The sequence below is a fragment of the Salarias fasciatus genome, chromosome 8 (genome assembly GCF_902148845.1).
Source record: "Salarias fasciatus chromosome 8, fSalaFa1.1, whole genome shotgun sequence".
In the NCBI taxonomy this organism is placed as follows: domain Eukaryota; kingdom Metazoa; phylum Chordata; class Actinopteri; order Blenniiformes; family Blenniidae; genus Salarias; species Salarias fasciatus.
This window is the reverse complement of record NC_043752.1, coordinates 9,057,529-9,081,721: the sequence shown is the minus strand read 5'-3', so window position 1 is coordinate 9,081,721 and position 24,193 is coordinate 9,057,529. Positions and strand designations below refer to the sequence as shown.

The window sequence follows — 24,193 nt, the reverse complement described above, 5'->3', positions numbered from 1 at the left end:
TGCCAGGTACTTACTAAGTAATTGCTAAGTAATTACCATATAGTCACTGGGAAATGAAGACTTTTTACCAGGTATTACTAGGTACTGCTCGGTGTGTACGCCATGTATTTCCCTAGTAGTCAACTGGTTTTTACTACTTACCTGGTAACTCCTTAGTATTTACCCAGTAACTACAACATTTATCTGGTAATTATGGTTGAACTGTAGACTACTGCAAAAGGAAGTGAGGCCTGTTTCCACGCTATTACCTGGTAACTACTTATTCGTTACCCAGGAACTGCAAAAATACCTACCTGGACATTACATAGTTATTATAGTGGATTTGTACTGTAAAAGGAAGTGAGGTCTGTTTCCATGTTATTACCTGGTAATTACTCCTTTGTTACCCAGTAAATAGAAAAATATCTACCTGGGAATTAGATGGTTATTATAGTGGATTTGTACTGTAAAAGGAAGTGAGGTCTGTTTCCATGTTATTACCTGGTAATTACTCCTTTGTTACCCAGTAAATAGAAAAATATCTACCTGGAAATTAGATGGTTATTATAGTGGATTTGTACTGTAAAAGGAAGTGAGGTCTGTTTCCCTGTTATTACCTGGTAATTACTCCTTTGTTACCCAGTAAATAGAAAAACATCTACCTGGAAATTAGATGGTTATTATAGTGGATTTGTACTGTAAAAGGAAGTGAGGTCTGTTTCCATGTTATTACCTGGTAACTACTTATTCGTTACCCAGGAACTGCAAAAATACCTACCTGGACATTACATAGTTATTATAGTGGATTTGTACTGTAAAAGGAAGTGAGGTCTGTTTCCATGTTATTACCTGGTAATTACTCCTTTGTTACCCAGTAAATAGAAAAATACCTACCTGGAAATTAGATGGTTATTATAGTGGATTTGTACTGTAAAAGGAAGTGAGGTCTGTTTCCCTGTTATTACCTGGTAATTACTCCTTTGTTACCCAGTAAATAGAAAAACATCTACCTGGAAATTAGATGGTTATTATAGTGGATTTGTACTGTAAAAGGAAGTGAGGTCTGTTTCCATGTTATTACCTGGTAATTACTCAGTATTTAGCCCGTTACTAGGAAACTTTCACATTACCCCACACACTTGCACCAAAAATGCAGCAAACCCCATCAGTGTCTGTGATCCAGTCTCTGAACAGCACACTGTATCTGTCAGGAGATCAGAGTTTCCATCAAAACCACCATCACCAGCCATCACATTACATTAAGATGAACGCATTATTATTATTATTACACTTCCTCACTCCAAACACCTCACTGTGACAGACATGCAAAAACAAGAGAGCTGCCAAAGATAAATGTTTTAATCAAATGCAGTTCAACGTCTTATAAAACCATTTAACAAAACAGTGAAAATTTTTAGCAATCAGGCACTTTTTTTTTTTTTTTTTTTTTGAAGAATCACAACAGAATTTTGCAAAAAATAAAACACAAATAACAGTGATAATCACTATAAATCAACATTAATCAGTACACCCACATGGGCCACACTGGTCTGCATCAGACACACGATCATGGCTGGTGCTTCACAGGTCCCCTCATTTCTTAAATTTGTATTTGACGGGGAGCAGCTCAGTGGACTTCCGCATGTCATCCACTTTCTCCTTCAGGGTGGGGTTTGCATCCAAAAATGCCTTGCATACTTTGGCAAAGCTAGCCAAAGTCTGCTTTTCAGCAATTATGGGCAGCTCTCCAAAATCCCCACGCTCTCCGGCAATGAGGACATCTGCGATAACCGCCGTCCCCGCAATGGTGTTGCGGTCCAAGTCAAAGGCCCTACAGATTTCTGGGATGCTCCTGGTCCTCTTGTACATCCTCACCAACTTCTTATAGCGGTGGACGACATCCTCTGGGCTACTGACTACATGACAGATCAAAGACAAAGCAAAAAAAACAAAGGGAAAAAACACTCTAATTACAAAAAATGTACAATCCGAGTACACATGATGATCAGTACTTAAAACTATTCTTTTTCACTTCAGGGTTTAATTGATAGTCTGTACATAACAGTTTCATAATAGGGCCAGCCTGACTATGCTAAATGTTGTCGGTAAGAGATTGTGTGTGGGTGGAAGGAAGCAGAGATGCTCCTTCCAAGACGAAAATCTTCCATAGGCCTTGATAACGCAGTCTGAAAGTTCCCTAATGTAGTTGATAAAAAAGGGGTGCATTTACAAAATATTGGGGTCACTTAATAAAGCAGTGCATTTTCATGCTGAGGTGTGATATAAAATTTAAAAATTCAAGGTCCCCCCACAACTCTGGCAGTGTGCAAATAGACTGTTTAGGGTTTTTTGGTTCCATCTGTACATCAAAGTGTGTCAAGAGTTACATACTTTTAGGAGTTGATTTAGAATATTTAAAGGTGCATTAAGGAGTTTGCACGTTTTATGCGAAACAGCGCCCCCTGCAGGCCTTGGGAGTAACGCAGCTTAGTGAAAAACTCGTCCCTGTGGCTCCCGTGCACGGAAGAGGGGAACTCCGTCTTCGCTCGTTTAGTAGCGCTCAAGTAAGATTTAAGTTTCTTCTACCTGGTGGAGTCTGTGTGGAGCTGTGGCAGTGCCAGAAGCCAGTCTGTTCTGACTTTCTGGAAGCTCCTGCTCAGTTGTTGCTCACTAAGCATCTGGCGGAGTAATGGCGGACATAATGAAACCTAACCAGCCGGAGCGTGCATTACGTCATTCCTTTCAAATTCTCCCCCAAAAAACTCTGGTGCCGGACCGGCACTGTGACTTTCAAGTGACAATTTAGCGCTGTTAGAGGTTCTGGTAATGAATATGTCAGGGCTCATTGTACACATCATTAAAAATGTGAAACATATTTATGGTGGAAAATAAGTATTTTTAAGGTTGTAAAACTCCTTAATGCACCTTTAAGGTAAACCCAGAGTCCCTGAAATCCACTTTGATAACCATTGATGTAAGCAACAGCACTTTTTGTGCGTGCATTTTTACAGAAGCAATATGAAAATCTTTATTTTCTCTGATACCTCGCTTTCCAAATGAAGCCTTCTTTGGCTTTTTCTTCTGGGAGTCCTCATCTGATGATGATGATGATGACGCTGGCTTCCTTCTTCTCTTCTTGGCAGCCTTCTTTGTTTCAAAGGAGGACTCAGACTCAGAGGAGTCGGAGGATTCACCAAGGTCATGGCTCCTTTTCTGTGAAGCTTAAAGTCAGCAAATATATAAAGAGAGAATCAAAAGAGCAAATAAATAAAAATATGAATGCAGTGATTGCAATTTTATTTCATGAATAAATATGAGAAAATCTAAGAAATTCCATTAATTAGAAAGTAAAAGGCCTATATACAAGCTCAAGTTGCTCCTAGTCAGAATGGGTCAAAATCAGCTGAAAACCCCTGCTTTAGATGGTAGTTTCAGCCTGACATGTAGGTCTTGGGTGGAACAGTCTAGTTACCTTTTGAAACGGCCTCAGAGGAACGAGACTTCTCCTTTAGGAGATCCCGCTCCTGTTTTAGGAGTCTATTCTCTTCCTTAAGGAGACGAATCTCCTCTTTGAGGAGCCGGTTCTCTCCCTTTAGCTGGTTCAAGTCCGACTTGAATTTTTCCATGGTTCCACAAGAACCGCCTCGAACCCCTTCAACTGAAAAAGATGTGCAAAGATGTATTAAATACTTAAGATTATTTTTGTTTCAACATGTTAACAGTCAAAGGCTGTTCGAGTTCAGTTAGACAAAGCTTTGACACTAAACTTTGCCGTGGCACAAGGCCCATAGGGCAGAAGCCTATTTCCTGTTTCTTTAGCATGAGGCAGCTTTGTGTACATTACAAGTCCACCTCCTGGACATGATGCTGCTATGTCACAGGAACTCAATCTATATCCAAAACAGGATGCAGAGTACCAGAATTTTTTTTTTTGTTATGTCTTGACCAAGGGTCAAACATCAACCTCACAGTCTGTGGGCAGAGTAACCAGAACACTGAACTTTGTAGGTGCACAAAATACGAAGGCGTGTTTCTGCACACACACCCCTTGGTATGGAATGGTTGTTGTCGTGGTGGGGCCCCACCAAACAGCCTTGTGCTATATGAGATGATTCTGTGTATAGCCAGGATTGAATAAAATTCTTACCTTCAATTTCTGACTCCACCTCCTCCAAGTTTTTTTCAGCTGGCAAAGTCTTCATGTTTTCTTCTTTTTTTTTCCCTCTTCGGGTTCGTGTTTGAGACATCACTCTGTGGGGTAAAATAAACAAATTAAGATAATTTGAAAAAGCTGTATCCGTTATACAGTATGATATATAAATCAACTTTGAGCTGGTTTATGGCTCATAATGTGGTTCCATTGAAAACTACATCACCTACTTTTATTTTATAAATAATAATCAATTCAGTTATGTTTCCCCATTAAATGCAATTTGATGACAGCTTGAAAAGTAAATTAATAAAATCAATCTGCATTCTACATGTTTGCAAAGGGTGATGTTGCATGCGGCGCTCACACTGCCAGCTCTTGCAGTGATGGGAAGTCGGCTTTTTTAGCTCAACTCCCAGAGAAGAGCCGATTCTTTAGATAACTCTTCATTGTTACCTTAACCTTGCAAAAAACTGACCTTATGTTTAGTGTTTTTATGAAAATCACCATAATTGCCCATTTTTGTGCATTCATTCTGTCATAAAATCAATCTTATTGCAAATTTCTGATTCACAAAGAATCAGGTCTGAGAGCCATTTATTTTGAGCATGATGCATTAGGTCTGGGAACTGCCCAAGTATGTTCCAAAGTTTCAGCTAAACTTGATGCAACCTGAAGCCTTGATGAAAACCCAGAGGGCTAAAGCACATTTGGAGTTTTATGACTGCAGGCTGCAGCACAAGTAAAGAACACACCATGCAGTCAGTAGACATGATTTATCAACTGCTGAATTGTTTTTGAAATATGAGTTTTACTAAGGCCGCATCATGTGATGCCATCATTAATCCTGTTAGGCCTGAACATGTGTTCAACATGTGTTTTTTTTTTTTATTCTGCAGCTGAGCAGTCAATTCTGTGATCATTTTAAAGTGTTGTTGATGGTCAGCAACACGGTAAGCACGAGAACATCTCATAACGTCAGGCTTGGTACCTGTGTGTGTGTGTGTGTGTGTGTGTGTGTGTGTGTGTGTGTGTGCGTCCCCGCACACACTCATTGGGCTACGCCTGGCACCTGTACATGTAATTGTGGGGTGTATTGTACATTCGCAGCAACTCAATTTGTAGTAATTCGACAGTGTTTTACTCGACTGTAGCTCTATAAGAACTGCAAAGTCAGTGTCCATCCTGGCTAACTCTGGACCCATCCCCCCCTTTTCAATTTTTTTCTCAGCACCCCCTGTTGAAAATCAATTCCCTCGGCTATGTTGACCTGCATTAAAAAGTAAAAGGAGACGGATCCACACTTACACAAGGTGTTTTTCTTCCGTGGTTGGAAAAGCAGAGCACACACCGGGAGAATGTGGGTTTCTGTGACGACTCAAGGAGCGCGGTTCTTCTTCTTCTACTACTAATTTCCGGCAGACTAGGTGCCTCACGGCACATTGCTGCCTCTCTTGGCGAAGTCCAACATCGCAGCAACAATTACATCCTTAGCAGCTCAGTGGCTGCCAAAAAGTTCAAAATCGCCCTCGTGGAATAGTCTTGTCCTTTGGAATGGCTTAGCACAGTTCTGAAATTGAAGAGTAGTACGGTTGAAAGGAGTGGATGAGAAATAAACTGCCGCACACAGCTTGTCACCGGCTTTTTTTTTTTAACTTTATTAACAGATATGCAGAACAGTGCAATACAAGCTTGTCACCCGCTTGATTGCAACTCGTGGTGTTACTTTTTGTACCTCTTTGTGCGATTGTTGATTAAAAAAAGAGCAGGTGAATCGAAAAAAAAAAGATTGCAACTCGTGATTCCGTGTTTCCCCTTCACGTTTGTGACGTTGCATACGCATGTGCTTACGTCATTACGCTCTGGAGACGTTCAAATCGCCCGCGAAGATAAGAGCGCCAGTCAACCATGACTTTAATAAGAAAACTACTGCAAAACACAGCACAAGGAGGAAAACCTCTGATACGGTGGCTTCAGAGGGAGAGGCTGCTGGCCAGTACAAAAAGATGCCCAGTTTGCCGCAGGCAAATGAAGTTAAAAAAAACAAAAACAACCAAAGATGGATATCGATGGTAAGTGATGAAGCATTATCAGTATCTTATCATTATCGTCTGTATTGTGTATACACACACACACACACACACACACACACACACACACACACACACACACACACACACACACATATTTGTGTGCGTGTGTTATACATTTATTTAAAATGATAACACATTTCAAATAATCCTGTCTGTGACCAACTGGCCATTTTCTCAAAAGGCTATAATGGTTCAGTGTGCAATACACCTCCCAATCTCTCATTGATGAAAGCAAATGGAGAACAGAAAATGGCCATCCATCAGATTAGATTTCTTTTTATTGAACTATACTTTAGATTCTTGTTGTCCTGTGGGAGTGTACAATATTGTAACATTACGTGGCCGAGGATGAAGCACTCTATATTTCAATAAGAGCGTTTATATAGATGTAAGGGGCAAATGGAGAAAGGGGTAAATGTTTTTCTCCTAACAATTAACATGACCATGTTTACAATCTCATATAGGTTTACTCTGGAGAATCTATGGTACTACTTAAAATTGTATTTACAGATGTGGTATGTTATGTTACAGGAGCTGCAGAAGGTCATCACATGGGGGCAGGGCAATAACAAGGTCCATCAGAGATGGATCAATTTTCTCTGGATCTCACATCCCATTACAGTCATGGATGCAGATCATGCACAGGTTGGATGTTTCTCTCCCTCACTTCAATTCAAAAAGTCCCTCATTTGCTCATAAGATGTGTAATTGTATTTTGTTACAACATAATTGCTTATTTGTGCATTTTCAAATCAGGTAGACCTAATACAGTACATGCAAATACAACATGTAAACAGTATCTCTTAACATGAATGGTCAAATGCATATTGACATATTACATAGAGCAGTGGTCCCCAAACCTTGTATCTCAAAATCCAAAAGCCAAAGTATGTGTTTGCCCAGATCGCAAACTTATGAACACAGCAGATTTACAAGCTCTGAATGTGTTCGCACCGCAATGTGAACTTGTAGATCAGCTGTTTTTACTACTTCTATTGGTTATCTAATTTATGGAATCTTAGTTTTCTTTCATGAATTAATGACGTTAATTAGAAATTAGTGCTTGTTTGTTTTTTAAAATCATAAAAAATTACGTATGCTTAATGGAATAATGTTTTTGAAAATGCTTTGAAATAACAGTAATGATAATAAGGGGACCTGTGTATTTATTCATGATCCACAAATGGAACCATGACCCAATGTTTTGGAACTATTGACATAGAGTACACATTCTAAAGAAATTCAAGAAATCACGCACGTTCATCCATCCCAACTATAACAGTACGCACAAAGGATATTGTAGCAACAACCTATTTATGTAAGGACCCCTCCCTGTCTACAAAACTATCCTATCCCTGTTGATATGTTGATAACAGTCGTCCTCTTTCTTTGGCTCAGCTTGGCACAGGGATTCAGGCGAAGACATGTGGACATGATTGAAGATGGTGTGTGTGGGAGCCCAAAGTCTCTCACCAGGGTGACAACCGTACTCCGTGAAATATGCTGTAAAGCAGTGAGGCGGATGGAGAGAAACCGGAAGATGAGGATCGGAGGAAGAACAGCATTCGTCACAATAGACGAGAGCAAGTTTCGACACAAAAGAAAAGTAAGGTTTTATACACTACTAAAGCGGGGAAAATAGGTTTTAAATACAGGCACTCAGCATCACAGGGTTGGACTGGGGGGATGCCTCCTGGGTTACTGGCCCAGGCGGCGTCACTGGTTCAATTCCCGAGCCATTTGCCACATTTCCAACAATTCTCCCCTCCATCTCTCTCCCACTTTCCTGGCCCGACTATAGGACGACTCTGATTATAAGACGACCCCTATTTTCAAATATCATTTTGTGAAAATAAAGACATGTTGAATACAATAAGGTTACTCATAAAACAACTTTTTACTGTACAATTATTCTATTAAAATTCACAACAGAGATAACATTTCATGTGATTTAAGATCAAGAAATATTACTGCAGTATTAAAAAATATATTCCTTTTCGCAAAATCTGAGGCTGTGACTCTGTGAATAAGCAACAAATAAGTAGCCTCAAAAGTTCTTTTACTGCATTAATGATGTAAATAACTTAATAACCATCAAATTCAAGTTATAACATGAATAATTCAGTCTAATATATCTTGGATGCTTGGCAGTTGTTTGTTGACTCTGCTCTGCTGATTACCATCAGTTTAAAGTTGGCATAAAAACTTCGCCTCTGTTGTTTGCTCACTTGTCTGGCGTTGAAGCACCTTTGTTCCAGAATTTCATTTTCCTCCATTTTTCATCAGATCACTGTCTATGACTGTGACTCTCCACTCGCTTTCTGGTCACTGGTACTTTGGCTCCATCTAGCGGCGCAGATGTGTAACGACAATCAAGTCCTCGTTTATAGCACGATCCCATTTTGGAGAATACAATTTCTGGAAAAAAACATCGTCTTATATTTGGTCCAATACGGTACTGTCCTATCCATCCATTTTCTGAACTGCTTCTCCCTTTCGGGGTCGCGGGTGGCTGGAGCCAATCCCAGCTTCTGCGGGCAAGGGCAGGGTAGACCCTGGACAGGTCGCCAGTCTGTCGCAGGGCTGACACAGATAGACAAACAGCCATTCACGCTCACACTCACACCTATGGGCAATTTTAGGTTGACCAATTAACCTGACATGCATGTTTTTGGACCGTGGGAGGAAGCCGGAGAACCCGGAGGGTACCCACGCACACACGGGGAGAACATGCAAACTCCTATCCTATCCAATAAAGGCAAAAATGCCCAAAAACAAATCTTAAAAAGATGAAAAAACATCTACAACTTATAACAGGTTAATGTCAGTGGTCATGTAACTGCCAAAATGTTATGAAAATGTAAATGGATACTTTAAAGTGCTTCAATTTAGCTGCTAAAATGTTGTGTGAAGAACAGTGAGCCTGTTCTTCATTGTCTTCAGAAAAAAGTCTTGCAGGTACCGGGCGTGTGAGATATTAGAAATCAGGAGCATTACTGGCTTTCTTTGACATTACACATGACTACATTCATGCACCACCACTTGAACCATGTCTCAAACTATGCCATGTGGGTGCAGTTAATTTGAGTAGAAGACCCTCGAAATTGTTGAGAAGTCCCCAAATAAATGTATTTTATTTGTGTATTATTATCTATTTAAATTTAACAAAAACATTCAGAAATGGTGCATTTTCTGTGGACAGCCGCCATTAAGCATGACATTTGTTTATTTTCAGTATGGACGTGGACGACGTGGCAACACCTGGCGACGGCGGTCCTGGGTATTCGGGATGATGGAAATCAAGGGTTCCCGTAGACGCCCGGTGCTGAAACTTGTAGAAAACCGATCGAAGAGAGTCTTGCACCCAATAATTCTCAAATATGTTAGACCTGGAAGTCAAATAATCAGTGATTGTTGGCGTGCATATGACAGGTTGGCCAGGGATGGGTATATTCACTACCAGGTTAATCATCGGCGGTACTTTGTTCACCCTGGGAATGGTGCTCACACGCAACACATTGAACGTGCATGGAGGAGCTGCAAGGAGAACATATACCGCTACAGAGGGAACCTATCCGAAAGTGCCCTCAAGATGAACCTGAAGTTCATTGAATGGAACCAGTGGCTGGGGAAAGAGCACAGGGAGGGCATCTTAGGCCGCTTGTTTAAAGATATAAGAGCTTGTCACAAAGTGTAAGCCAAAATGAGGGGACCTGTGAAGCACCAGCCATGATCGTGTGTCTGATGCAGACCAGTGTGGCCCATGTGGGTGTACTGATTAATGTTGATTTATAGTGATTATCACTGTTATTTGTATTTTATTTTTTGCAAAATTCTGTTGTGATTCTTCAAAAAAAAAAAAAAAAAAGTGCCTGATTGCTAAAAAATTTCACTGTTTTGTTAAATGGTTTTATAAGACGTTGAACTGCATTTGATTAAAACATTTATCTTTGGCAGCTCTCTTGTTTTTGCATGTCTGTCACAGTGAGGTGTTTGGAGTGAGGAAGTGTAATAATAATAATAATGCGTTCATCTTAATGTAATGTGATGGCTGGTGATGGTGGTTTTGATGGAAACTCTGATCTCCTGACAGATACAGTGTGCTGTTCAGACACTGTATCACAGACACTGATGGGGTTTGCTGCATTTTTGGTGCAAGTGTGTGGGGTAATGTGAAAGTTTCCTAGTAACGGGCTAAATACTGAGTAATTACCAGGTATTAACATGGAAACAGACCTCACTTCCTTTTACAGTACAAATCCACTTTAATAACTATGTAATTTCCAGGTAGATATTTTTCTATTTACTGGGTAACAAAGGAGTAATTACCAGGTAATAACAGGGAAACAGACCTCACTTCCTTTTACAGTACAAATCCACTATAATAACCATCTAATTTCCAGGTAGGTATTTTTCTATTTACTGGGTAACAAAGGAGTAATTACCAGGTAATAACATGGAAACAGACCTCACTTCCTTTTACAGTACAAATCCACTATAATAACCATCTAATTCCCAGGTAGATATTTTTCTATTTACTGGGTAACAAAGGAGTAATTACCAGGTAATAACATGGAAACAGACCTCACTTCCTTTTACAGTACAAATCCACTATAATAACTATGTAATTTCCAGGTAGGTATTTTTGCAGTTCCTGGGTAACGAATAAGTAGTTACCAGGTAATAGCGTGGAAACAGGCCTCACTTCCTTTTGCAGTAGTCTACAGTTCAACCATAATTACCAGATAAATGTTGTAGTTACTGGGTAAATACTAAGGAGTTACCAGGTAAGTAGTAAAAACCAGTTGACTACTAGGGAAATACATGGCGTACACACCGAGCAGTACCTAGTAATACCTGGTAAAAAGTCTTCATTTCCCAGTGACTATATGGTAATTACTTAGCAATTACTTAGTAAGTACCTGGCAATTAACAACATAGTTGCTATATACATTACATAATTACCCAGTAATTAATACTTACTGCCAGGTAGTTACTTGGTATTTGCCAGGAATTGGCTTGGTAATTACTCTAAAAGTACTAGGTAATTAGCAACATAGTTACCCTGTAATTACATGGTAACTTTATAGTAACTTCTCCTTATTACATGGTAGTTACCTTGTAATTACCATGTTAATACATGGTAATTACCGTACTGTAAAAGGAAGCGTTACCTTTTTTTTTTTATGAAATGAGACCATCAATAATTGAGTAAGGTATAATTGAGCATGCACATCACAAATATTGTAATGTTTTAATGAAGATGCAACAGACAGCAGCACAATGACTTCAGCAGAACATGAACTACGGATTAAATAATTCACTTTGCCTCCTCCACTTTATTCTCCTCCCCGAGGAAATGTTCTTGTGTGTGAAGTGAAATGATTGCAGGAACAAAATGATCAAAAATGTTTATGCGTCACACTGCTTACTATGAGGTGCACGGTTTGTAGGGATACATCTATGAAATAATTGCTCTGAAAGGGTAGGAGAGAGCATTTTCTAAAAATCACAGGCAGTTAGTGAAGACAAAAGAAAACCTATTTTATTCAACCACACTTTCTAGAGATTGATTGGTGCAATACTAGGAGCTGCAGGCAGCTGCAGTGGTGGAACACTAAGTTGGATGATTGATTGGAAATCAGTGTATAAGACGGATGAATGGAAAATAAGCTACATTGATAAGTATTAATCGAGTGAATCCCACTCTTGATGTGCGAGGGGACTACAGAAGTTGGATAACAATCATGCAGAAGGGCAAACAGGCTCACTGTGGGAGGAGACAGATCCATCCCCGCAAGCTGCATCCTGCTGAAAAGTCAAATCCCATCAAGTGTCATTTTTAACCCGTCTTTCATTCTTAATTGCCAAACTTGATGGAGTTCATCCGTTGCCTGCGCGGCCCTGAATCTAATTCTGTTCACGATGCAAATAGAAACAAAAAGGGAACTAATCTGCTGTGTGAAAGCTGCTTGTCGAACTCCTCGACAGTTGTTTCCCCCACTTTTTAATACAAAAAGTAATTGGCTCGCCAATGAGATTTGTGAAGACGTCTTGCAGCCTCTCAGTCCTCACAGAGAGGAAACAAGTGAATCCCCATGATACATGTCGGAAGATCTCATCATCTCGAGGTATTAAAATAAGGCTTTGGGTTAGGGCAGCAGGTTCATTCTGCAGTGAGGAATAACGATTGCACTCACACACACACACACTCTCGCTCTCTTCACTCACCACTCCTGCTGCGCAGCATCCTGGCTGAGACGCCGTTGGCTCTCCCTCCACTGGGCGAACCGGCCGTGGCATTTTCCACTGAGCTTACCTCAGCTCCCTGCTGCTTCAGCAGGTCTGTCAGGGTCCTGGACACACACACACACGCACGCACACACGCACACACACACACGGGAGAGAACAAGACTGAGTGCTTAGTCTATGATTCAAATTCAAATAACCAATAACCACATATATACCAGGGTCACACAGTGCAGAACAAACAATGACAAAGTCAGATTTCATGCAAATGTGGAACAAACTAAACCCATAAACAAGGATTTGCTGTGACTGTAATGTCGCACATGTACAAAATTGATGGATTCGGTCAGCTGAATTTACTCAGCAGGTTGTCGGTGTGTTTAATTTAAATGTTTGCCGCTCTTGCTGGAGTCGCCGCACAGCGCCAAAGTGAAGCTCACCACATGGAACAGTAACAAACATCATCTGGAGTGTAATCGGTCCCCTGAGAGAGGTTCCCCCTGCAGCTGGCACCCCTGGATTTGCACACACACACACGCACACGCACACGCACACGCACACACACACACACACACACACACACGCAGGTGGTTCATTTACAGGACGGTCCCTCGTCCCAGGAGGCTGCTGTGTTCATCGTGTGTGTGTAAATGGGTTAACAGAAGATGCTTTGCTCCGGATTTAAAGACACCCTCTCCATCAGCAGGCGTGTAGATTGAGACAGGTTATTACGGTACATTCTTAGTTGGCTTTCAAGTGTAAATCATTGGTTGATTGTTGAAACCATATTCTCTCTGAGTTTGTTCGCTTGGCGAAGAAAGTTAACAAATACAGTATACATGAGTGTTCCAACAAATAAATCCAGAAACAAAGCAAGCTGAGCTCAGGAGGGCGTAAAACACTGCTCACAACAACAAAAATGTTATCTTTAACTGCACAAAGCCGTGATAGGGCTCGGTTAGTTGTGAGTTGTTTCCTCAAAAAAGCCAATCATGAATTGTGAAGCGATGAAGCCACTTGATCAAAAATCGAATCATCTTCTGTGTGAGTCCAGCTGATGTGATTCAGTTGCTTTTTGATCCCTCCCTCTGTAATTCCATCAAGTGTAAGTCCAGGAGTCTATTTACACTCAGGTTACTGGCTGGAAGCCATACGAAGTTCTAACAAATTCACATTTTTTCTCCATAAGGAGGTCGACAGCAATTCATCATATGACAAGAACAGACGAGAACATAAACACGTTCACTTCGCTGCCATTTGGAGCGCTGTCCTTGGTGCTGAAGATGCAAATCACAGTCAGGTGTTGTCTTCTGAGGAGACGGGCTGTGCTGAGCTGCTAGCTGACGTGACTTCAGTTCCAGCTGCCACAATGTTGTTGTTTTTACCTTTGTCATCCTCGGGAACATTCGATTTTGATTTTTTGGAAGTATTGCATGTGAAAAAATCTCATCTTCTCTCCTGCTTGCTGTCTGCCGTCGTTGTTGTTCGATTGCGAAGAAGCTGCTTCCGGGTGAGGGAGGAGTCTCCTCAACAAACAATTTAAATTTAACTTCTTTTAAAATAGATTTTTCCACATATCCCCAAAGCTCTGTCTAAATCCATTCCACACATACTTTTTATATTTTTACAGTTTTTTTTAATTAAGTTTACAGTCAACGCTAACGTAAGGGTGCTATAGCTTGCAGCCGCCATCAGGGGGCAGCCTGGAGCCTGGTGGCTAAATTACAAACCTCTTCAAGAAACTTGAAAACTACAAAGCGTTGAAGAGAGAAGTGACAATTTAAAAAACAAAACAAAACTGCGGAATCTCATTGATTATGCTCTATTGTGGATGAATCACGTGCGCATTCTCATGCTTGTCTGGTCGTAAACTAATACAGGCCTTGGGCTGAGTTTTGCTTGATCCAACTGTTTGTATCATGTAACCTTGAATTGAGGAGATTTTATGTCACTACACCAATAAAAACAATGGATTTATCAGCCGTTGTCCATTGATGGTGTTGGCACACTGACACTTTCCTCTCTGAGTACACAGATGAATGAAAACTGGCTCACGCTGTGTGTTTTGTTCGGTGCAGCCTCTTGGATAACTTCCAGTCGGCTGTGTTTGACCCACGGCCATTTGTTCGCTGAGTGACATATGTGCGGTTGCGGACACATCTGGACTCGGGATTTGATTTGCTTCAATCTAACGACAGCATTCAAACACGACGAGCGAGAGAGTGCGTTCAGGTTAACTCGAGCCAGGGAAGAAACAGAAGGAATATAGATTTAAATATGACAAGCAAATAAATGGTGCAGCTATAATGGTGTTTGCTGCAATAGGGCACACACACACACACACACACACACACACACACACACACACACACACACACACACACACACACACACACACACAAGACAGGAGTGTATGTTGGGCTTGACAAATGCACCCAGAAGCAATATGTTCACACACCACCTGCCAAAAAAGTAGAAATGTGTCCCTTTGGCCACTTCTCTGCCCCGCTATCGGAAGGTGTGATGATGTGTGTGTGTGTGTGTGTGTGTGTGTGTGTGTGTGTGTGTGTGTGTGAGTAACAGTGTCAGAGGCAGGAGACCAGCTCCTGCAGGGGTTGCCTTGTTGGCATGAAGCTGTTTTCATGTCCGATAAGATCCCACCGGTCATCATCACGTAGATCCCATGTGGACACTCTGCGGTTAGGTTGTGACCTTGTGTTTGACTCCTGAGACCTTATAGGATGGAGGACGAGGAAAAAACGCACAGTGATTTCTGTTACTGGAACTACAGATGCCGATGATTTAGAGATATATTGGTCTTTTTTTTAACAGTGTGAGTGGCACAGTCAATCTATCTGACTGAAATGTGTTCTTATTTGATCATTTTGTCACCTTACATGAAATGATCAGCCGACTCCGTTAGAGTCAACGTGGATTTGGATTGGACTGAGTTTCTTCATTTGTGTGTATCAGATTAAGATGGGAATTTTTCCCACTCCTGAACATTCAAATCACTCAACAAAAAGACTCAAGTAATTCCCGAAGTCAAGATTTAACAGATTTAACAGTTTCTCCCCTCTCTGCCCCCTCCTCACCTAAATCCAGTCCTAAATCTGTCTCTTTCTCCTCTCACTCTTCCTCGCTCTCCCGGCTCCTCATCCCCTCTCTGACTCATTACAGTGTGGCGCCTCCAGCCTGCACACACTCTTCTCTTGGCTCGCCGCTCAGACAACTTGCTGATTTGGACTTTTAATCCGCATCCAGGAAAAAAAAAGAAGAAGAAAGAAACACCTGTCTGTAGGCTACGGAGTGTTGACGGAGCTCCAGAGACTGAAACTTAAAGGTTACTACTCATCAGCTGGGTCAGATCAACATGATTAGTCAATAACAATCAGTTACTCCTCTTTCATTGTTTTGCTTTGTTGTATGAGATGAATCCTCACCATGCCACCTTGTGCACGGCTCTACTGCACTCACAAATACCCCAAAAATAATATTATAAACATATGTAGGAGTATATGATGACAATGATGTGAAGCTAAGTAGACAACACAACAGTTTTGATCTAATTCAAATGTGAAAATATAGTTTTTCAGGCAGGTTTACGTGACATTTTTCAGTGAAAATGGAAATTTCTTGTTGTGTTTTGGGTGTTAGCTTATGTGACAATGGTGGTTGCAGCCGTTGAAAAAGGAACTAAAAAAAAAAAATCAAATTAAAAATTTGACTTCCTCAAATAACTCACACAATCAATGAGAATATTGTGTGCTGCATCTTTATACAAACTCAGAATAATGTCACAACAAACCTGACTGGTGCTCGTGTTTCGTAAGCTCAAGTTGTTAAACAGGGAAAACTTTCAAAAAAGAAAAGAAAAAAAAAACCCGTCATCTCGCATTTGCATAACATCATCAAATTCATGGTATGTAACCAGGTCAAGCCAGAGCTCAGCAGACCATCGTCCACTTCCACGGGACTCTTTAGCCCTGCGTCAGGTTCCTCAGGCGGCGCTCGCTCGGGGACTTATTGAATATACATACAGACGCTCATATATTCCCTGAGTAACCTTCAGCTTCCATTTCCCACGGCTCTGTTCCTCTATAGCGTACGGGCCCGAGATCTGAGGGTCCCTCGGCACTCCCCCGTCACATTACAGCCACGCTGAGATGAGACTTTACTAATGTCCTGTAACAATCGATTACTCCTCCCACATCACCTAGATTACAACACGCTGTCCGTCTGTGTGTCTGCAGCGGGACTCCACAGATCGCTCTAATGGGAAATGTTCTGAGAGCAGTAATACCCTCAGGAAGTCCAGCACACTGTATGCTTCCTGTGCATCTCCGGGCTGTGTGTGCGTATTAATGCACATGGTATTGATCCTCTAACTGTGTGTGCCACAGTTTTATATCTAAAAATCCAAACCTGTCTCCTTTCAAATGGTTTATTTATTTATTTATTTATTTTTTTACTTTTATGTGAACATTTGGTTCATTTATTGATACAACCACCATTTATTGTATTGGTAGGAAATGCTGAATGAAGAGCTGAGGAGCAGCGACTGTACCGAGCTGTTTTTAGCTGGTTCTGGTGGCGGTTTGAGGCTGCAGACAGATGGCCCATTAGAAGCCTGGAAGACGGATGAAATAAAGCCACGGGGGCCAACTCACTGGTTGGTCCTGTGAACTCCACTTTTTTGACGGATATGAGTTAAACTGTGGCAGACAAAGTCTTTCTGCTTGGGATGAACTGTTTTCAGCTAAATTCTTCAAATGCCACCTTCGAGACGTGGCGGCTAAAAAGCTGCCAATCTTTTGGCTTTATGCAAGAAAACAGCACACAGTGGGCGCTGACCCACATTTAAGTGTATGTGTGTGTGGGCCCAGTAAAGCCTGGCAGGACTTAAGCAGGAGAGAGGAAGGTAAAGCAGCTGGAAGGTGGAAATTGTCACATCTGATCCAGACGGAAATCTGTCAGCTTACATGTCCTCTCACTCGGGGACGAGCGATGACAGACTCGAGCGTGTGCACCTTAACACATTTTGTGTACATACATGCAGATACGCTCACGTGCACACGCTTTGGTGACAGGTGAGAGTTGATGGAGAGCGACGGCTCGACGCTGGAGGTGGTCAGAGGACCGGGAGGAGCGAGCAGTGAAAGTGGAGCAGAGGAGGGCCGGGATTCTGACGGAAAACTTCAGGCTTCTCAGTGTTTTATCATAAATTTCAAGCACATGCGAGTGAGATTTACTTCTCAAAACTATATTGAAGCGGATTTATAGGATTTATAGGTTTTAAAGTTTTGCTACTGTATATTTTCACTGTTTTCCTTCATGAGACGTTAAGTTAAGAATGGAATTACTGTCTTAATAACTCATACGATACGATCTTGCAAAGCTGCCGAGCACCTGATGAAAATCAATTTATTAGCAGTTCATCGAGAGAGACCTCTATTAATACTCCGACCTCGGAGGACGGTTCTGTTCGCACTGCTGCTTTAATTGTTATTGAGATGATAAAACTGAATCCCGCTGTAATGAAGGAACCCTCTGGATTTTATTCCTGCTGGCAACGACAGCTGATAAAGCTTCATCATATTCTTAATTGCTTTCTAACAAGTCAATAAATTAAAAATCTAATGTTTCTCTTCCTTATTAACTGTAATATCAGTTGAAAGACATATATTAAATTGACTTTTTTATATTATTAATGCTTATTATACATTAGATCTCGCTCAATAATGAATCCAACAGTGGTAAATATTGCTTGAACATATGATTTAGCAGCTTTAAAATGTCCAAATTGCACAAAAAGCTCCGTAGAAATCCAATCAAAGTTCTAGAAATGCACTTGGAACATTTAGTGTGACACTATTAAGAAAGCCTTTGGCCCTGGAGTGTGCAGGAGGACGGGAGGTTGAGGTTGAAAAGCGATCCCATGTGTTGCGTGTGGGGGACAGCCCATATGTACGCTGGCGTCGTATCGAGTATTGCTTATCTGTCTGCCTCAAATCAGGACGGAGCAGTAAAACCATTTAAGTGAAAGTGTCCTTAGTTACATAACGCACTGGCTGGAAAGGCTACTGCCGTGCACACACATGCAGGATGCACACAATATGCAAATTCAATCCAATGTATAAAAAAGAATACGGTATGAATTTGTACATCAGTAATGCTTAAGAGGAAATACCTTCACTGTTTATCAAAGGTTTTTGATGAGATTTTGTCTACTTAGCAAATTTGGGATGACATTGGTCACATTTGATTGATGAAAAGTTATATTTTTGAGGTGAACTTTGGGTATATTTTGGTGCGAAATAAGCACAAATACTCATTTATGGCTCGTGTTGTGCTAATAAATTCAGTCTCTACAGTTTAACAACTAAATATGCTATTAAGTTTGCGATCCAGTCACAGTTAGGTCTCTGTTAAATTCTTTAATCATCAGTGTACAACAACGTAAATGTGCCTGTTGAAGCTGTGTTGCCCTCTCACCTCATAAAGGGTTTGAAATCCATGCCAGGCGTTTTGGTGTGGACTTTTGCCTGTTTTACTGGAGAGCTCTGGTTTCCTCCCTCAGTCCAATTAAACATGTTTGTAATTATCTGAGGCTTTAAATGGTCCATTGGCATGAATGTGAATGTGAACCAGTCCCATCTGAACAGTGGGGCAATGGCCTTGTTTGCATTTTTGCTTTCTATTAAAAAAAGGAAGAAAAACATTAAAGGTACATTGCTGGATGTGTGAGTTTAACCTTCACCTGAATAGTTCTACACCAGTTTCAATTATAGAGCTTGAACAAACAGACTTCAGGTTCAGTTTCCTCACACTTTGATACGTGAGCTGTGGTTTTCCTTGGTATTGCTGCTGCTGAAGGAAAATCCTCCTTTGTTGTGGTGCGAAAAAGTTGCAACCCAGATTTAAAGTCAAGCGGCGTGTGTGGAGCTAAGTCATGTCGAACATCTCTTCACAGACAACAGACGCCCACACAGCATTTCAGCATTTCAGTGTCGGGGGACTGCTCAGAGACGAAACCTCAATTCATGGGAAATGCCTGCCTCTTTCAGCCTCGCAGGTTTAATTATTCAGTCCTAAAAGCTGAATTTCCCCGCAGTCTTGACTGAAATCCTGGCTGGTATATGGGAAAGACTAAAACATATTGATAAAGCGTTTGTGTCCTACATCATGTGTTCCCACAGATGGGAGCATCCAGGTGGAGTATCAAGATGCACACACACACACCTGCAGCGACTCTCACACACACTGAACCGCCGCGCTCCCGGTCCTCTCCCGCTCCGTGTCAGGTGGACGCTGCGTGTCAGCCGCCCTCCTGGCTACCCCGTGACCGCTCGCGGCGTGGACCCGGACCGCGCTCACGCCGCCGAAATGCCACCACTATCACTCTGGTTGCTAATTGAACTATAAATCACCCTGTACGTGTGTAGAGTGTGTGTAAAAATCATGAAGGTCATTGGTGTTTGTTTACTATCTGGGTGTAAAGCCAGCCCCTCTCCGCGGCGGAAGCCTTTCATGAGACATGACACAAGTGACCTCAGGCGCTGCTCTCTATCGCCTATTGTTGGCTAAGAATTAGTACAGCGCACACACACAGAAACACACACACTGAACCTGGTGTGGCTGCAACAAGAGGAACTGTCTTGGTATCAGAAAGCGTGTGTTCTTTTGGGAGCAAAGGATCCTATTCAGAAAATTAATACATTTTCAGGTGAGGAAAGGCAGTAAAATGTGTGTGTTGGGCTTCCAGTTGTGTGTAATTCTACGAGACGTTAATGTAAGCCATCGTCAGTGTCCCTTTGAGGCATTAAAGGGACAACGTGTGTGTGTTTATGCGTGAATTTGGGAGTGAGGATCACTTTGAATTAAAAGTTTTAAAGTCGATTTGGCAAAACTGGCCTGATTTCAGTGTCAAACACACTCTGTGTGCAGGATGCCGAGAAAGAGGACAACCTGCTGAGACATAAGAGACACAGGTAGAAGGGAGAGTTCAGCAGCACGGGGGGGGGGGTGGGGGGGGGGGGGTGGGGGGGGGGGGGGGAGCATGAAATAAAAGCTTTTGGTGGGTGTCTGCATGTATTCATGCTACGCTTCGCTTCCTGGAGAACCGGCTGTGCATGAGGTCTTAGTTGAACGTGCAATTTTGGACCAGGGATTTATGTCAGCAGGCTAATAACTAACCAAGAGTGCCGGCAGAGCGGTCCAGAAACGGTAAAACCATAATCATCGGTGAAATTTGTTAAATCTCAAGGAGGAGCTGTAATCTGTGGAGATGAGCTCGCAGAGGGAGGATGTTTATGCAGCTGGAGTGTTTCTATTTCAGTGAGGTGCTACCCTGCAGGAAATATTAATCCTGGCTGTGTGTGTCATCCACCCAATGAGATTTGCAGTTCAGGTTAATGGGAGATACACAAACACTGGGATTGGAAGATGCAGGAGGAACTGACTCAGATATAAACGACACACATAAAATAATGACATTTGAGTTGGTGGGATATTTCTTGCTTGTGATAATCCTCCGTGGCTATCACTCTTCCACCAATTGAATGTTTTAGAGGACAGAACGTGCGTTTCTTCGATAATTTGCTCTATTTTCTCTGTACATGCTGAACTGACTATTATTTTGAGCTTCTGCTGATATACCTTTTAGGCACATTTCTCATGGGTGAAACCCACAAATGGTCCACATGTTGCGTGTTTTACATCAGGGGTGTCAGGGGTTGCATTCAGCCCAGTTTCATCGTAAGCAAGCCTGACATTTGAATTTAAACAAATTTAAAAATATTCAAGCGTTTTTTTTTTCCAAAAATTACTTCTGAAAATGCAATCTGAACATAACGCCAACGCTACTGACACCGCCTGGTTCAAAACGCAGGAAAGAAAATTCTTCTACAGCTGTTGCATTATGCATGTTTTTATAAACTCACCCTGGCAGCGTGGCTTTAAGGCGAGTTTGATAGCAATTAGGTCGCTAGCTTTCATGTCAGTATCACTGATATCTCAGCTCAGCTACTCTTCAGTGCTTTCTTCTCAAAAATCCACATTTTCTATGAATTTTTTTTTTTTTTTTTAACATTTTCTTGATGGGTCGGGTTGGAGCCTCTTGCAGGCCAGTTCTGGCCCACAGGCCTCATGTTTGATGCTCCTGCTTTAAAGGAAAACAGCAGGCTCCCCAGCAGTGTAAGATTTATTTCCAGGAAGTATTATTTAAATTAAAAAAAAAAAAAGCCTCCAAACACAAAGAACGAACAGAGAGAAACAGATCAGGTTTGAGATGATCGCTGAGGTGAGCGTAGTGAACCACATCTTTAATACCATGTGTGTTTTCACATGTGTGTATGCAGGCTTGCAGGGCATAAAAGAAAAAACTCAGACTTTTCTTCACCAGTTTGTTTTTCATCTTTCACAGCAAGGAGTGCAAAAAAAAAAGGGACTCAGCCTTCTCTCATTGTAAAACCCTGACAGATAAACTTTAGATCAGAAAATCTCACACACAAGCACAGCGCAGTAAACTCTTTAAAAAGCTCATCACGGCAGCAAAGATAGCACATTTTTCGTGGTTTATTTCATATATATGTCATGCTTACAAGCAAAACAAACGGCAAACAGGGAGTAAAATACAAAAAAATATGAAAAATACAAACACAGAGGGAGAAACAAAGAAAAGGGCAGAAAGAAATAAAGAAAAATGTCAAATTAGAAACATATAAAAGCTTTGAGCAGATGCAAAATAAATAAAAGCGGAAATGGGTTGTGTAGAAAAATTAGCTTTACAAGTGTAGCCTCATTCACAACATGCAAAAACAATAGATCACTGACTTATTAGAAAATGAAAATCACAACTGAATAAAGCACAACGCTTGACCCACTTCTCCTAAAACACCACGCTATGATCAATAATCAGCATTTTGCCAGTTATTGATATTTCTCTATTGGTGGTTTCTCTCTTTCAACTGATCTGAACTTTACATAATATCTATTTCCACGTTCTGACATTAGATAAAAAAAAAAAAAAATCCATCAGCTTCAGCTGTGAGCGACTTCTGAGAGAGTTGAACGAGGCGTTCAAACTCACTGCTAGGCCTCTAGATTCCAGGTGAATCCCAACAGATGCAAGCAAACATACACACATGCACACATGTTAGTAGGTTTACAGACACACTCGATGTTGGAAGTTGTAAATTCCAAGCTGACAGGTTGTGTGTTGACACGTGTCGACGGAAAAACAGGGTAATTTTTCTGGGGCCTGTTTGATCCCTTTGTGTCTGATATGCTTTCGTTCTTTTCTGCGTAAGTGATGTCAGAATTTCCAACTTTCCAACGTCCCTGTAATGCATCAGAAAACACATGCAGTGATACACACACGCATGCATGAATCGACAAATGCACACACACACACACACACACACACACACACACACACACACACACACACACACACACACACACACACACCAAGTTCTCGTGATCTCTGTGTTTGTGTCTATTCTACACAGGGAAATATGTTAAACAACCTCTATCCTCACATGCATGCACGCACATCCCGGTTTGTTTGGCTATCTTCGTGAGGACCTCGAAAAACCTCGAGTCACAGCTGACCCCAAACCAGAGTCGACCGGGGAAAACACATGAGCTGTGAAACACAAGTCAGAGTGTCCTTATTTTTTAAAATGTCCTCACTGCGATGGTTTAAGTCTCCGTATTGGTCCTCACAAAGCTAGTCATACAAGCACGCATCCACCCACACACACACACGCACTAACTAAAAGTCTCTAAAGGGGGCGCAGTTGAACAAGCAGACCTCCACTCTCACAGCAGACGAACAGCCGTCCTCACCTGGAGTTGATGTCGGCCTGGGCGGTCGCCGCCCCTCCCCCGCTGCCCCCTCGGCTCTTCTCTAAGCCCAGCTTGGTGAAGATGCCCACCAGCACCATGATGGCCACCACTCCACAGATGATGTAGACAATGAGGTGCGTACGGTCCCGGTCCTGGTCCTCCTGGCCCTCGGTGAGGGTGGCCACCGGCTTGCCGGTGTTGGCCCAGATGGGCGTGTCGTAGTTGGAGCAGATGCTCTGGTCCAGCCGCTGCTGGCGGAACTGGCAGCAGAAGCGGTAGAAGCAGGTACCGCAGCAGTACAGGAACACGCCGGCGTTGCAGTTGAACGGCGGGTCCCACTGCCCCATGACGTCATAGTAACCCTGGCAGCGGGTCCCCCCGACCGGGGGGACGTCCTCGTCGTCCGCGTCCCCGCCGCTGCTGGGAGTGGACAGCCCCGTCTCCGGAGGAGTGTTCTGGGTGGTCTCCACATAGCCGGCGGTCGTCTGGTTGGACGGCGAGGTGGGGGCGCCGGAGGGGTCGCCCTCCGTGACGGCCACGGCGGTGACGGAGGGGTCCTGGCCGAGGGCTGGCTGAGTGGTCAGAAAAGAGAGGAGGAAGAAGAGGAAAAGGTTGCAGGAGGAAGAGCTGGTGGTCGCCATGCTTCCCGGAGAGCCCTCCTATGTGTGGCACTCCACCTTCAGACAGAGAGGAGACGAGTTTGTAGGGAGATTTACAGACAAACGCCACCCATACAAAAACATTAAACACACAAAATTCCACATGTGAAATGTTTTTTTCAAGTGGAACCAGGGCGCCAAAAGAAGCAGATTCACAACATGATGCAGTTATTGATCCTGCCAGCGTATCGAACCTGCCTGCTTATTGAACC

The 24,193-nt window shown here is 42.2% G+C and overlaps 1 protein-coding gene across 1 annotated transcript in view; it reads right to left on the bottom strand.

Moving 5' to 3' along the window:
* shisa8b (shisa family member 8b) overlaps positions 1-23,968 on the bottom strand; it is a 35,128-nt gene extending 11,160 nt beyond the window's left edge. Inside the window, exons 1-2 of the mRNA XM_030097712.1 lie at positions 23,323-23,968; positions 12,454-12,578 (exon numbers count right to left, since the gene is read on the bottom strand). Of these exons, the coding sequence (XP_029953572.1) occupies positions 12,454-12,578; positions 23,323-23,963 (766 nt within the window). The 5' untranslated portion in view covers positions 23,964-23,968. The remainder of the gene's footprint in view (positions 1-12,453; positions 12,579-23,322) is intronic.
* Positions 23,969-24,193: the final 225 nt, after the last annotated feature.